This window comes from Panthera onca, chromosome A3, assembly GCF_046562875.1.
Source record: "Panthera onca isolate mPanOnc1 chromosome A3, mPanOnc1 haplotype 2, whole genome shotgun sequence".
In the NCBI taxonomy this organism is placed as follows: domain Eukaryota; kingdom Metazoa; phylum Chordata; class Mammalia; order Carnivora; family Felidae; genus Panthera; species Panthera onca.
The window spans coordinates 67,864,118-67,880,681 of NC_138341.1; the positions used below are offsets into that span (position 1 = coordinate 67,864,118).

At 39.5% G+C, this 16,564-nt stretch overlaps 1 protein-coding gene across 7 annotated transcripts in view; it reads left to right on the forward strand.

Moving 5' to 3' along the window:
- The window catches only part of ASB3 (ankyrin repeat and SOCS box containing 3), a 114,551-nt gene that overhangs the window by 26,243 nt on the left and 71,744 nt on the right, over nt 1–16,564 (forward strand). For 2 of the 7 annotated variants that reach the window (XM_078444471.2, XM_060606092.3), the window contains exon 2: nt 10,679–10,887. In XM_078444471.2, the coding sequence (XP_078300597.1) occupies nt 10,692–10,887 (196 nt within the window). In that variant the 5' untranslated portion in view covers nt 10,679–10,691. The other 5 variants (XM_078444470.2, XM_060606075.3, XM_060606068.3 and 2 more) reach the window with 5 other exon arrangements.

The window sequence follows — 16,564 nt, forward strand, 5'->3', positions numbered from 1 at the left end:
CCTTTCTTGAAGATTTCTATTTCATCGTCCTTAGCTATATAAAAGAATACTAAGACACCCGGGTTCAGAGTATTATTTGAAGTGTTAAGAAACCAGCAAGAAACTGCTACAAAGAAAAACATTTTCAGAATAACCAGGCCTTAGGGTACCTGGGTGGCTCAGTAGGTTAAGCTTTTGATTTCAGCTCTGGTCTTGATCTCCAGGTTGGTGAGTTCCAGCCCCGCCTTTGGCTCTGTGCTGACTGCTCAGTCTGGAGGCTGCTTTGGATTCTGTGTCTCCCTTTCTCTCTGCCCCTCCCTCTCCTTCTCACAGTCTGTCTCTCTCTCTCTCTCTCTCTCTCTCGCAAAAAATAAACATTAAAAAAATTTTTATATAAAAACATTACAGAATAACCAGGTCTTTTTATATATTCTCCAAGATTAAGTGTCACATCGCTTGGGATGCAGAAAATTTTGAAAAAAAGTATCTGACCATTCATATACTTGCCATGTGGATCCAAAAATTGACATTTTGCCACAATTAATTTATTTCTTTTTTCTCTATATATGCTTTTTAATCTAAAACATTTAAAGTAAGTTGCATTTGTTACTTTTCATTGCTATGTACTTAAAGAATAAGGACTTTCTCCTAATAACCATAATGCCATTTCTAAGGAAATTAGCAGAATTACATAATCAAATATCTATTACATACTCAGATTTCCTTGTCTTATAATTGCTTTCTGTAGCTGATACTAAATTTTTTTTTTTTTAATTCTTGAGAGAGAGAGAGAAAGAGAACATTAGCTAGGGAGAGGGGTGGGCGGAGGAAGAGAGAGAGAGAGAGAGAGAGAAAGAGAGAATCCCAACCTGGCTCCACACTCAGCACAGAGCCCCGACGAGGGGCTCAATCCTGCAACCCTGGGATCTAGACCTGAGCCGAAATCAGGAGTCAGACTCTCAACCGAGTGAGCCACCCAGACACCCCTGTAGCTGATATTTTGATATTTTTTTTCACCATCCAGGATCCAGTTGAGGTTTATACATCACTTTTGGTTGTTTGACTTTATGCTTTTATTTAGTCAAGAGCATAGGAAAATTTCTGTAAAAGGAGATTTTACATACTGTTGATGCATGTGAACTAGTTGGTATTAAGGTTTGAGGGGAATGGTGATAGTACGTTTCTTTTGGCTTCTTCCCTTTAGAAGCTCAAAGATACTACCCAGTTCTGATATTTTTTCAGGTTATTTCCTGTTAATCTAGATCCATTAACAACATTTGTAATTATGAGGAAGGCCAGGTAGATTCGGAAAGGGATTCGTACTTGTTTTCACTTGAATGCTATTCTTTAATGTCTTTGGAGGAGTATTCTTATGCATGTGCTTGTGTTTTTCCTACATAGAAAGAATTTTTTCTTGTATCAGATGAATATGCTTATAAATTGCCATAAATTGTGTGGTCTGTTCTTTTTTTGTGAAATTTGGATATAATGGCCTTAGCTGGAAGTTAGCATTGATGAGGGAGCATAAGGCTAGCTAAGGGCCAAGCACAAGCTAGCACCACCCCCCTGCCCCCAAATATGTGATATCCCTCAGGCACTCTTGGCTGCCCAAAAACAAAGGAAAAAAAAACAAATGGTTAACTGATAGAGATCACAGTCATACAGGACATGGGTCTCCATCAGTTTACAAATACCTTGGTACAATTACAAAAAGGGGGCAATTTTATCAATAGCCTGAAGTCCAGGAACTCCCTACTATCATAATGTTAATGCTTTGTTAGAGGGAAAAGCAATCTTAGTTTGACAATAGCTAGGCCTCCATGGATTTTGTGAGTCTTTAGAATATGAAAATCCCATTGGAAACTTCCCCTTGACTTTACTTCCCACACACAACTCCCAGGTATATAACCAGTCACTCTTCACAACCTCAGTGCAGCTCTTTCTGCCCACAGCTCTGTCCCTGTGTTTTAGTAAAATCACCTTTTTGCACTCAAGTTGTCTTCAAGAATTTTTTCTTGGCCGTCAGCTCTGAACCCCCACCATCACCACTAAACCTCATCAGCATGGTTCAACAAAATGTAGCCTGGCATTCAAGGTTCTCCATAGTTTGGCCTTCAGCTACCTCTGTGTGAGAAGTAAGTGAGATGATTCATTTTCAGAAATATCAAATAAAAGTTGGGCTGTTTAGTTAACAATAGGTTCACAACTTACTGGAATTATGTATGATTCCTCCCCCCACCCCGCCTCAAGGAGTCCCAAACCCTTAGACCCTTCACTTCCTGGTTCTTCCCTTTTACATTTCTGGGGCTTATTTTTACAGGCTTTGCAAAGAGTCCAAGCCAAAGAACTGAAGTCTCTGTGCCTCACCTAAAGGAATGTACATTTGTTCCAATCAGATTACTTTTTTTTTTAAAAGGCTTGCTCCTTCTTTCTTTCTTATTTATTAAACAATTTAACATATACCATCGTGTGAATTTAAGGTGTACAGTGTATTAGTTTGATACATTTCTATATTTTAATATGATTCTTGTTATAGTAGTATTTATCACATTATACAATTATAATACCATATTGTTGTCTGGATTCATTATACTGTTCATTAGATCTCTATGGCTAATTTACTATTCATTGCAAGTTTGTACTCTTAGGCAACATCAATTTTATTACCGACGCCCTCCCTGGAAACCACTATTTTATTCTGTTTTTTTCCAAATTTGGCTTTTTTAGATTCCACATAAAACTGGTATCATATAGTACTTGCCTTTCTCTTTCTGACTTATCTGACATTATTTCATAATGTGCTCAAGGTCTATCCATGTTGTCACAAGTGGCAAGATACCTTCCTTTTTTGTGGCTGAGTGATATTCCATTGTATGTATTTACCACATCTTTTTTTTTTCAATTTATTTTTTTTAACTTACATCCAAGTTAGTTAGCATATAGTACAATAGTCAGATTACTTTTTGCCTTACTTGGCATAGGTGACATCCAGGTAAGGCTATAACCTCTGTAGTACTCAGCCCATGAGGAATGATGGGAGGGACTTCACCTTAGGAGATAAATTGACTGCTGTAACTGCCCCAAGTGTGCCTGTCCATATTGCTCTTGCAAGAACATTGATCAAAGCCTCACTTCACTGTGCCCCCCGAGTCTCCGGGTCCCTCCTTTGATTGGGTCAGCAGGCATATTTCTCACATTTGGGGGCTTGCCCAGGATTCACCTCTACCCGTGGGGTCTAGGTCCTCCTGCGAGAGAGGAGACATCTCCCACCCCGGTTTGCGTGCCCTTTCCACGGACAGGCCCCTGGTCCCTGTAGAATCCATGGAGCTCAAGATTTTTGCATTCGGAGACAGAAGAAGTGACCCTGGGGAAAGCAAAAAAGGCACCGCGGCAACCTGGTAACTCTGTGCACAGACCAAGGTAGGAAAATTGGACTATAAGTATTGCCTGGGGGATGGGAAATTGTGAGAGGCTGAGTGTGTGTGACTGAGACCTATTCTAGATATGAAGGGAATGTGGAGTCTAGATCTGTGGTTCAGTTCTCCCGCAAAGAAAACAGGTGGAGATGGACAAAGTTGGTTCTGGAGAGTACAGGAAACCTCCATTAAGGGGCCTTTGGTGCCCCCAGGGAAACTCAGGAGCAGGAACTAGCCTGGTCTAGGATGGGGAACAAAAATTCTAAGCCTAGGGGTAAGGGAAGAGAAACCCACAAAGAGGTGGGGTCTCTTCATATTCCCTCAGATAGTCTACTGTAGTGCAGAGAGGATACAGGGAATAAGGACAAACATAAAATGATCAAATTCTGCTGCTTTGTTTGGACTAAAGACCCAGTTAAAGGGCCATCTGTTTTTTGGCTCAGAGGAGGACTGGGTCCATCAGGCCCTAGTCCATTATGCAAATGATAAAAGTTCTAGTACACTGGAGGAAAAGGATTATGCTGAGACTGAGGAAACATGGGATCTTCATCAGTCCCCAAGGACTCTCCTTGGAATGCCTTCTAACCCATTGGAATGAATTCATATTGCAAGGTTGAAAAAACAAACAAACTCATCTTTTGTAATACTGGCCTCAATACTCCTTAGGAGATGAGAAAAAAAAAAAAAAGGTCTATTAACGGGACACTAATGATTGTCTAAACCGGCCTCCTCTGGTTGCTGGTGGAGATGTATGTGGGGCATTCTCCCTCATTCATTTCCTGGGTTAATGACTATGATAATCAGAGCCAATTGTCTGTGGTTAGTCTATCTCAGGAGAGAGACTTTAAGGAATAATCCCAAGCAGCTGCTGAAACTCCTTCCTTTTGAGGAAATTCCCTGTCTTCTCAGGCCTGACATAGACTCCATATTTCCACTTTGGTGGGGAAAAAAACCCCAAACAAACATGGTACCTGCTCCTCTGTCCAAGCTGACAACCAGAATCATTCTCTGCCTTCTGCTAGCACCTGTCCTCTTCTGCCTTCCCCTTCCCCTCCTCCTGATTCTGCCCCACCTAAGGGTGAGGTCTGCATAACTGATTCTATATACTCCTTGGTGACTTCAGCATCATTGGCTCCTCCTCACACCCTCATTGTCAAGGAATGAAGAGCACCCACTTGAACCATCTACTTCAGATTCCCCCACTGGTGTCCCTGGTAAAAACCAAACAATGGGGAGCAAGTGATTGACTTTTAAGTGGATGCAGTTGAAACATTCAGCGTTTAAACTAATTTAAGTTTGTTGGTTTGAGATAGACATGTATTTAGAGTTATCAGCATTAAATATGAAACTTACTCTCCTGGCAAGGGTGTTCAGCCAGCTGAGTAAAAGTTTGCCAGAGTAGACCCTGATTAGGACAATAATGATCCTGGGGACAGGGTTAAGATGCAGGATTTAAGAGCTAATAATCAAAGGAATCAGGGAATCAGCTCCAAGATGTCAGAATGTCGGCAAGGCTTTTGAGATACTGCAAGAGAAGGAGGAAACCCCAGCTGTTTTCTTACAGAGGCTTAGAGGTCAAATGAAATATTCAGGCCTAGATCCAGAGAAACTAGTGGGGCAGAGTGTCCTGAAGATTAATTTTATCACTAGAAGTTGGCCTGATATTGCCAAAAAGTTACAGAAGATGGATGGATGCAATGAGAAGCAGAAGAACTGCTCAGGGAGGCACAAAAGATATTTGTAAAGAGGGATGAGGAGAGACAAAAACAGTTAAGATTATTGTGACTATTGTGGAGAAAATGATTGAGATGAAAGGGGGAAATGATTAGGAAAACAAAGGCAAGAGAAATGTAGCTTAAATAAATCTTATAGCTTGTAGTCCACTGATGGACACTTGAAACGTGCAGAGCTTGACCTGCAGAGCCTTAAGGAAGGCTGCCTTAATGTTATAGTTTTATTACCTAGGTTTACTAAAGGTCAAGTAAGCTTTTGTTATCTCTGTTGAAATTTGTTAGCAAAAAGAGGACTTAAAATGATGGCTAATTTTATCTCAAGTTTTCCTGGGTGGGTAATTGTTAAGATAGCTTTCAAAGTCTTTGATAGCCTGAAACTTTAAACTTTTGCTTGCACAATAAATGGGATTAAATTCATTGGATATTTAATGAGATAAAATGTTAAAGCCTTGATTACTAAACATAGGTTTGTGCATTTAACTTCTTTTTGTAGAGAAACTAAGGGTATTTGGGTCTGTTGGTAAGCATTCTTTGTGCTTAGTTGATTCATAAAATTGCCATCTAAAGAATTCTGATGTAATAGTTCACAATTGATAACTACTTTGTTTTCATTGGAGACTAAGGTTCTGCTAAATTCAGTTAAGATTGATGGAAATAAGGAAAGCAACTTTATATGTAAAAGTAGATATATAAAAAAATTTAAAAAACAGAAGCAATTTTTGTTGGAGGCAAAAGAAAATAATTTTGCCCTAAATGAGACTGGTTAGAGAGGAATGGCTTGGGACAAAATCTATATACAAAGGAAAGTTGTAGAAGGTTCTTGAAGGGAAATCTTTGGAAAGGAATATTGTGTGATCACGATGGACTAAGGTTAAAATAAATGGATTTTAAAAGTACACTGGTAGAAGATTAAAATTCTGCTTTACTCTCTGTTAAAAAGACAACATTTTCTTAGATTGTTGGTCTGCTTCTGATTAAGAGAAAAAAAAAGGAAAGGTCTTTTTTCTCCTTTGCCCAAAGAGATGGCAAGAACTATGATTTTAACCGAAAGGGAAGGACAACACGCCCTTTTCAGTTGTTTTGCTCAAGACTTGGTTGAAATTGCTCCTCCTTTGATCCAAAGTCTGGGTAGATGGCTGCCAACCTCCAAAGGCTCCACATTTAGAGGAATGGATGCCTGTAGAGGCATATGAGGGATGGATGACTATGATATATGAAAGGCTTTTACTGGGATACATGGGAGCCATTTTGCTACACTTAGCTCAGTATATGCTCACTTGTACTTGTTGCCCACTGTATTCAGGTCTTCCCCATAATGTGACAGGCATGTTTCCCCTACAAGAAGCTAGAGTGCTGGAAAGAGAAACACAAGGAGGCACTACCATGATAAGATTATAAGTAGTTTTTTCATTTTGAGATTTGAGACAGATAAAAGAATAGGTAACTTTTCTGATGATCCAGATAAGTGTATAGAGGTTTTTCAGAATATTAGGTATGTTTTTGAGTTGACCTGGAAAGATAAAATGCTTTTGTTGAATCAGACTCTTAATGAGACAGAGAAGTGTGGTGTTCTGACCCCACCTGAGAGATATGAGGACAAGCAACTTCTTAATTATCATGGGACTGGAGGTCCTATAGAGAACTCCCAGTTTCCTACTTGGGTTCGGGCAGTTGTACACCCCGAGATCCTAATTGGGACTATGATAATCCCATTGGGGGATGGTATCATTGCCACTTCGAAGCTTGTGTTTTGGAGAAAGTAAGGAGATCTAGAGTTAAACCCTTAAATTATGCTAAATTAGCCCCTGTTTTACAGACACAGGACAAGAGCCTGGTGGTCTTTCTGGAAAGGTTAAGGTTAAATATACAGCTGTCTCCCCCTGATACACCCTGAAGCTGAGACGATTCAAAAGACAAATTTGTCACTCCATGAGTAGCAGATACTCCAAGGGAGCTGCAAAAATTGGCTCTTGGCCTGGAAGGAACCCTGGAGGAGCTCTTATGAGCTGCCAATTAGGTACATTACAGTCAAGATTAAGAGAATAAGGAACGGGAAAGGAGATGTAAAAAAAAAAAAAAAAAAAAAAAAAAATCTAAGGCTTTACTATGTCAGACCAGACTTCCCAAGGTCCTGGCACCAAGTGCTGTTTATGTGGCTGTTCAGGGCACTGGAAATGAGAATGTCCTCAGAGGAGACAAAGTCAAAACCCTGTAAGCCATACCCTTTGTGTGGAGACAATCACTGGAAAATCTGAATGCCCTCATGGACCTCAACATTCGAGAGCTCAGATAACCAGTGTCCCTGAAAGGAACGGATGGGTCCTGGGGCTCTTCATGGTGACTCCCCTGAATCATCTGTCTATTGGAAACCCAGGGCCTTAGGTAACTCTAGAAATATAAGGAAATCTGGTTGATTTCCTTCTTGACACTGGATCTTTCCACTCCCAGCCAACTATCCAAACGCAGAGTAACAATTCAAGAAAACTTATGACTAAATTTTTCTTTCAGCCACTGGAGTGCATATGGGGAGACTTTTTCCCCCCACATTTTTTGATAATGCCATAGAGCCCTACTCCCTTGCTAGAAAGAGACATTATGACTGAATTAGGGACTATAGTGCTACTAGCTCTAGAGGGGGTAAACAATTTCCTAAATTTATAGTAATCTGGATGTAGAAGATCAATCTTTCTTTGAGGTAAAATTAATTATGCCTCATGGAGTTGTTCCTATGGAAACTGGATGGCCAAAGGAAGATTTGAGAATTGAGAACCAAAAATTAGTTCAAATATTTAATTATTCTAAACAACAATATCACAAGATTGAAATAAATATGGAAGAGGAAGGAAAAGCTATAGTTAAATTAAAAAAAAAAAAGAAAATGACCAGACAGGTTAGGGATCTTGTGGATGACTACGGTTGCATCTTTACTTTCCATGGTGTGACCTCCTCCCTAGGAGACATTGCATTTGGAATATTAATGCTTGTTGGTCTAATACTCTTTTAAAATTTTTTTTCTTTTTGTATGTTATTTGTAGAAGCTTTGCATATGCCAGAAAAATAAGAAAATTTTGCTAGCCCAGATGTCCCAAATACCCTCCCATTATTTTGGACCTCAGGATTGAGCTCTGAACCTGCCCTGACTGCTGTACTCCTGTCATTGCCCCCTTTCAGCAGGAAGCAGTTGTTGTCCCAATTCCTAATGGCAGTTAGGAGTCAGGTGTTCAAAGAGGGGAATATGATAGGAAAAGATGGGATTAATAGGCAAAGAGGGAAAGGTTAGGACCTGAGGTCCCTGGGTTGAAAACAAAAGCAAAACATATTTTAGAACAATGCTGGGAGGCCGACCACAGCAGACCCCCTCAGGCTTAAGATTGCTCTTAAAAAAAAAACAAATGTCCCTGCCTTGTGCCCAAATTAACCTTTAAATGAAAATGGAATCAACTTAGAAGAGGAGGGATTGTGAGAATTGAGTGAGATGATTCATTTTCAGAAATATCAAATTAAATCTGTGCTGTCTAGTTAACAATAGGTTAATAACCTATTGGAAATAGGTACTAACCACCCCCCTCCCCTTCGACCACCCTGTGGAGTGTCAAACTCTTAAATACTTCACTTCCTGGTTCTTCTTCCCCTCTCCATTTTGTGGTCTTATTTTTGAGGGCTTTGCAATGAGCACTTGCCAAAGAACTGAAGTCTCTGTGCCTTACCTAAAGGAATGTACATTTGTTCCAGTCAGACTACCTTTTGCCTTACATGGGCATAGACGACACCCAGGTAAGGCTGTAACCTCTGTAGTACTCAGCCAATGAGGAATCGGGGGAGGGACTTCAGGCTAAGAGATATATTGCCTGCTGTAACTGTCCCAACTGTGCCTGCCCATCAGACACTCCTTCTTGCAAGAAAGTTGATTAAAGCCTTGCTTCACTGTCCCTGAGTCTCTGCTTCCCTACTTTGATTGGGTCAGTGGGCATATTTCTCACACTCCATAAGCTCATTTTCCTCCTATTCTTTGCTTACCTAGTCCTCTTTCCAAAGTGAACTGTTTGCCTTATTTACTGTGTCTTACTCACCTTTTTTGTTCATTTACATAATCGTGTCTTTCATTCCCTTGAAGAATGCTCTTCAGATCCTTCTTGTACTTTGGGACCCAGCTCACATCCCTAATAAGTTTCTCCCTTCTTTGACCACCCGAGGCTCTTTATCTGTACTTCTCTTAGAGCACTTACTTCCTTCTATTTTGAATCACATGTATTTATCATTTCTCTGAGACTTTACATATATCTGTGTTATCTTTATATCTTCCATATTATTGATCAGCTAGTTGGTTCCCAGTAGGTAACCGTCAACTGCATAATTAAATGTTCTGTAGTAAATAGATCTCACTTTCCTAGGAGCGGATCAGTTGATCTAATTAAATTAATCCATAGCTAATGCTAGCTCTTTGGCTCACCATAGAGTCAAGTTCTGCAGTTATAGCTTTATATTTAAATGTGACCATGGATAAATTTAAATTTCCTACAGGAAATGCTCTGCTTTCTTTTTAACTTCTCTTTTTAAACTGTCATTTTCTGGATAAATAATTTAGAATGTAGTTCTAGAAAGTTTTCTACCTGCATTGGACTAGACATGTTGGCATGTCCTGAACCATCTCCTAAGATCACTAAAGAAACTAAGGAAGGCTGGGATAGAAGTTTTACTGAGAGGGACTGCCCCTTGGGAGATAACTCTTCCCCTGAGAATCCTGAACCTTACCCTTATAGTGGGATTAACCAGAAACTGTCTTTGTGAGTGTCATATACTGACAACTATACTGGACATTGACTCCAGGGGAAGGTGGAATGAACTTTGGAGGGAGATGATGAGGAAAAGGTCACTAATGCTGTGAAGAACTTTATGGACTTATGTAGGAAAGCTCGACTCTCTTGTTCGTTTCAGTATATTCTGTAAGTAGGACTGTTTCATCAAAGAAAGAGAATATGAATGTTCAGCCCCTTTTGGAAAGGACCAGCAGAAAAACTACAATTATTACTTATCTTTGTTCCTTTCAATAAATCTCCTTCATTCCTTTTTTGGGTTTAGCTTTTTCCTGGAGAAGGCTACAGACTGGAGAGGGCTACAGATTCTTGAGGCTAAGCATTTTTAGTTAAATGGCCATCTCTACGTAATAGAGTACATATTTGGGGTTAACTGGAGGTGTTTTAGCTCCCTCATCTATAGAATTGCAGTGAATGCATTTTGGTGGGGTATGAACAGGAGCAGAAGCCTGCAGGAAGGAGATGCTCAGACATTTCCAGAGAAGGAATGATAGAACACTTAAAACTCCCTTGATTTCTTTAATAAGAACATTCTAGGGAATCCTAATTTCCCAGAGACGCTTCCTGCTCTAGACTCTAGCAGAAGATGTGGCATGACAGGTCTCTTTCTGCACCTCAGGCTTTTCCTCTGCAGTCCTGTGAGAGTTGCAGGACAGGCCTGCTTCGATCTGCTAATCTCTAGGAGTACAGTGTTGTTTTATTGTCTATAGTGTTTTCTTTCTGCCTTGTTTTATAGACTGGTCAAAGGAATGGATTTTACAGAGGCTTACTCTGACACATGCTCCACGGTTGGACTTGCTGCCAGGGAAGGCAATGTTAAAGTCTTAAGAAAACTGCTCAGAAAGGGACGTAGCGTTGATGTTGCTGATAACAGGGGATGGATGCCAATTCATGAAGCAGCTTATCACAACTCTGTAGAATGTTTACGGATGTTAATTCATGCAGGTAAAGTACATTCAAGGTATGGGAGCTGGGCCTACAAGCTGGATTAATAAACCATAAAAAAGGTAATATGTGACTTATCAACCATGGTATTTGTTTTCCTTTTCTATGACCATAAAAAAACTGCCTATGCATTATTAAGAATGGTGAGATTGCCACCATTGCCTGTATGGTGTTCCAGCTGGACATCTATAAATGTTGTCCCTTGTATGTAACTTGCTGTGCCTGGCCCATTTTTATTGTTTGAGCTAGATGATATGGCAAGAATAGTCTGCTCTTTTAAGGATTTGGTAGTTACTAGTCATGTTTATTCTTTCTTCCTTTTCCAAACAGAAGGAGCAATGTTACTGAAATTGAGGGTGTTTGTGCTTTGGTTGAGTTAGTCTTTTTTTTTTTTTTTTAAATATTGTTCAGTTTCCTTAATTTGGGGAATCTTTACAAGTACTTTAACTCCCCCCCCGCCCCGAGTTCACACTAGAAAACAGGATAGACAAAGCCCCTGCCTTTATGATGCTTATATTCCTGTCAGGGGAGACAGACTATACTTAAATAATTAAACAAGATAATTTCAAAACATAAAAGCGTTGTAGAGAGAATAAAACAGGGTAATGGGACAGAGAGTAACTATGTGCTACTGCACATCTCTTTCCAACTCTGTGTTGAATTGACTTCATGCTTGTAACCTGAGATCAGCCAAGTGGGAATATTTACATGGGAGAAATCAACCAGTGCTATGAACCAAAGCTTTAAATTTGGGTTTTTTCTCCCCCCTGAGAGCCAGTGACACATTTGCCAGCTCACTACTGAGAGTAGGACTCAGTAAGAGACTAAATGAGAGATTCTGATAGGAGATGATGGGTAGGGTCGAGGAGATAATGGTGATTGAGCACTGCTTTGTAACGGTCATTATACTAGATGCTTGATGTACATTTTTTTTTTAAGTCCATTTATTTTGAGAGAGACAGCATGAGTAGGGGAGGGGCAGAGAGAGAGAGAGAATCCCAAGCAGGCTCTGCACTGCCAGCACAGCCCGTGTGGAGCTTGAACCCACGAAGCTGAGAGATCAGGACCTGAGCCCAAAACTGATAGTTGCATGCTTAACTGACTGAGCCACCCAGGTGTCCCTACATTATTTACTACATATAGAACTGCTCTTTTTTTTAAGTTTATTTATTTGTTTTGAGAGAGAGACAGAGCAAGAATATAAGTGGGGGAAGGGGAGAGGGAGAGCGAGAGAGAAAATCCCAAGCATGCTCCAAGCCGTCAGTGCACAGCCCAATGTGGGGCTCAATCTCACGAAATGTGAGATCATGACCTGAGCTGAAATTAAGATTCCGATGCTTAACTGACAACCACCAGCCAGCCCCCTTCTCTCCTTTTTCCTCTTCCCTTATGCTCATCTGTTTTGTTTCTTAAAATCCATATATGAGTGAAATCATATGGTATTTGTTTAGCTTTGACTGGCTTATTTTACTTAGCATAATATACTCTAGCTCCATCCATGTCGTTGCAAACGGCAAGATTTCATTCTTTTTGATGGCTGAGTAATTTTCCGGGGTGCGTGTGTGTGTGTGTGTGTGTGTGTGTGTGTGTATACATATACGTATATCCTTTCATTTTCAATGACTTCTTTTTTAGGCGTGATGTTTTTGGAGCTTAAGATAGCCACACATAGCTATGTGTCTAGTTGATATAAATGGCCAAATAAAATTATCTCACTGTATTTTTATTAGAGTTCACTATTATGAAGTAAACTTTGGATAAAACTAGTTTACCAGAATTAGGAAGTAGAGTGTACAGAGACTAGGAAGCAGCTATATGACTTATTTTAGGAGGTCGAAACAGTTTTGGTCGCTGTCTGCCATGAATTCGGTTGTTCTCTATAGTTGGAACTAATGTCCAAAATTCTATCAGATTTGATTATTTGATTCACTAAAAACTAGAATGGGACAGAAAAGCTATAGGTCACTTTAAATAAAAGTGTTTTATAAGGGGCTCCTGGGTGGCTCAGTCCAGTAAGCCTCTGACTTCAGCTCAGGTCATGATCTCCAGCTTTGTGAGTTCCAGCCCTGCGTTGGGCTCTGAGCTGACAGCTGGGAGCCTGGAACCTGCTTTGGATTCTGTGCTCCCTCTCTCTCTCTGCCCCTTCCCCACTCATGCTGTGTCTGTCTCTCTCAATATTTCTTATGACCCATTCCTCCTCTTGTAAATTAAAGTCCATACTTTATTCAGATCCCCTGCCTTTTAAAAAAGATTACAATGTAAACTTACCTGGAAGATTCAAGTTCAGGAACATTGATCAGTGACGAATGGTAGCTGACTACTTAGCTAGCATATGGCTAAGTGTGATGATGAAGAGCGTATGTTTTTAGTCTTGAGAAGTGAAGTGAGGTCTCTTCTGCTTATTGGTGACAGTGACATCTTTATATCTGTACCAGTTAACTTAGTATTATGGGTTAATCTTAAAAGTTTCCAAAACAAGTTTGACATTTTTGTTTTTCTTTATACTTTGCTGTACCTGTGTTTTATTTAATTCATAATTCCGGTCTTTTATAGCTTCGCTGGTACACGTAAAAGTGTCTTTTATTACATAATTTCTGTCTCCTTGAACTTCCTCTAATATTGGTGAACTGCCAGAGATTCATAAACATACCTTTTATGGACACCTGGATGGTTCCATTGGTTAAGGGACTGCCGATTCTTGATTTCAGCTCAAGTCATGATTTCATGGTTCGTGAGATAGAGCCCTGCGTGGAGCTTGGCGCTGGCAGCACGGAGCCTGCTTGGGATTCTCTCTCTCTCTCTCTCTCTCTCTCTCTCTCTGTCTGTCTCTCTGCTTCTCCCCTGCTCTCTCTCCCTCTCCCAAAATAAATAACCTTCAAAAAACCTATACCTTTTATTAGTGTACTAAAGTATGAAAGTACTGGGGCACCTGGGTGGCTCAGTCGGTTGGGCGGCTGACTTCGGCTCAGGTCATGATCTCACGGTCCGTGAGTTCGAGCCCCGCGTCGGGCTCTGGGCTGACAGCTCAGAGCCTGGAGCCTGTTTCAGATTCTGTGTCTCCCTCTCTCTGACCCTCCCCCGTTCATGCTCTGTCTCTCTCTGTCTCAGAAATAAATAAAACGTTAAAAAAAAAATTAAAAAAAATAAAGTATGAAAGTACTTAAGCCTACACAAAAAGAATGGAAGCATCTTAGATGCTTAGAAAGGTTTTGCTTTACTGTCGCTTCAGTTTAGATCCAGAATATAGCCTAAAAATTAGAGATGATCTCATTCAAGTTGGAGAAGACCATTCAAATGCAGCATGGATTAGTTAGAAATTTAATGTGTGTATGTATTTTTTTCACTTTAACTTTTTTTTTTTTTTTTAATGTTTACTTATATTTGAGAGAGAGAAAGAGACAGAGGGCAAGTGGGGGAAGGACAGAGAGAGAGAGGGAGACACAGAATCTGAAGCAGGCTCCAGGCTCTGAGCTGTCAGCACAGAGCCCGACGTGGGGCCCGAGCTCAACAAGCCATGAGATCTGACCTGAGCCAAAGTCTGACGCTTAACCGACTGAGTGACCCAGGCGCCCCTTTCATTTTTAACTTTCTGTGTGAAGTGTTAATACACATAACAAATTTGCTTGTCTTCTTTGCTTTTTGGAAGTTCATTTAATAGATGTTGAGATTTCATGAATCTTTACATCTTGGAGGACAATAATGATCTTCAGTGGAAATTATACATGCCATTCAGTAGTAAACCATTTACTGACTAAAGATCACTTAAAATCTTATAATTAACTGTAGCATATCACCAACAAATATTTTTATTTGGCAAATATGAGCTAATTCATAGTACTTTTTATTGGTTAAAAAAATATTACGCTGTCATATTGGGCATGATAATAGATGCTGAAGATCATTAGATAAATAGGCACCATAGCATAGTGATTAAGAGTTGTGTTCAGATGGACCTGGGCTCTGCTGACCTCACTACTTTATCCTGGTGGGATAAAAGGACAGGTCTTTTAACTTCTTGGTTCTTCAGTTTGTTTATCTGTAAGATTAGAAACATTCCATCATTCCAACTCAGGCCAGAAACTGGGCCATCCTTAATTACTTCCTTTTTCTTATATCCCTCACCCAGTCAGCACATCTTTATGTGTGTGTGTGTGTGTACACATCCACAAATTCACATCACTCTTACTGCCTCACAACCTCTAAGACCTTGGTCTGAGTCACATATCTCTTTGCCTGGATTGCTCTAATAGCATCCTAACCTCAGTTTCTGCTCTTACTTCTTCCTCATCCTACCATAATCTAGTCTTAGTGTATCAAAGACTAATGTCTGTCTCTTCTGTTCAGAATTCTGCAATAGCTCCCGATTTCACTCTGAGTAAAAGAACTGTTTCATGGTATTTAATAGTATAGATGTAATATATTTAATAATTCTCCTATTGATGGGTTCTTATAAGTGGTGCTTCAGTTAACATCCTTATATTGTAACTTTGTGACATGGGTGTATATTTCTATAGAATGGAGTTTTAGAAGTCAAAGTGCTGGTGCAAGAAATATGCAAAGTTAAAATATTGATAGACACAGCTAAATTATCCATAATATTAATCAGAACTTTTTCAGTAATGAATGAAAGAAATAATTCAAACTAGTTTACACAAAGAACGGAAATATATTGTTATGAGCACCAGGTGTTGTATGTAAGTATTGAATCACTGTATTGGACACCTGAAATGGATATTACATTGTATGTTAACTAACTGGAATTTAAATAGAAATTAAAAAAACTTCAAAAACAAATAAGGGACATATAGTGCTTATGTAAATGTTAAGTCTGAGTGGTAGGTCCCTTCAGGCATTGCCAGATGCTCCTATTCAAAATGATGTCATCAGGACTCTGGGTCTTTCTTTCTCTTATGTCTGTATTTCTCTATGTTCATTTCATTCTCATGTAGCCTTTCTCTTTGGAAGTTCTAGGCAAACTTTGTCTTTAAAGAAGTCTGTGTACTGGCCCCTGACATGGCTTGGAAATGTGTGGGTCCACTTGTAAGCCAATTTTTCTCAATAAATATAGAACAGTAAAAAAAAAAAAAAGAAGTCTGTGTATTCTGGACATTAATCCTTTGCTGTTACATGTGGTTCAGTTATTTCATATATTTTCTCCTAGTCTTAATTTTTTATAGTGTCTCATGTCTTTGTAATGCCTTCAAACCTCTTCCTTTCCACTGACTTTTTCCCTTCATCTTATATGCATGATGAAATCTCTTAAAGGGTTGTCTGAAAGTTTTGCCCATGGTGAAAATGTTTGTTGTGGAAATTATCTTATGCCCAACCTTTTCTTAGAATTGCTAAGTAAAGCATAATGATTGTGCAAAGTACTTGACTTTCTCAGCTACCTGAAAGGGACATTCATCACTCTTTGTGATTGGCACATCTTAAATTTGTTTGGCCATCATCAAATTGTGGCTCAGTTGTTGAGATAAGGTTCTGATCTTAATATTTAACCTATGTTAATGAATATTTAACGCTTATTAAAACCATGTGTTTTTGCTTTCTTTCTTAGAAAACAAAAGTGTACCATTTCTCACTTAAACAAGTAAGCAAGTTTACTATTTATTTATAAGTAAAAATACACTTTGTGTTAGGAATCATAGGGTTGTAGTATCATTGCTAGAATGTTAAA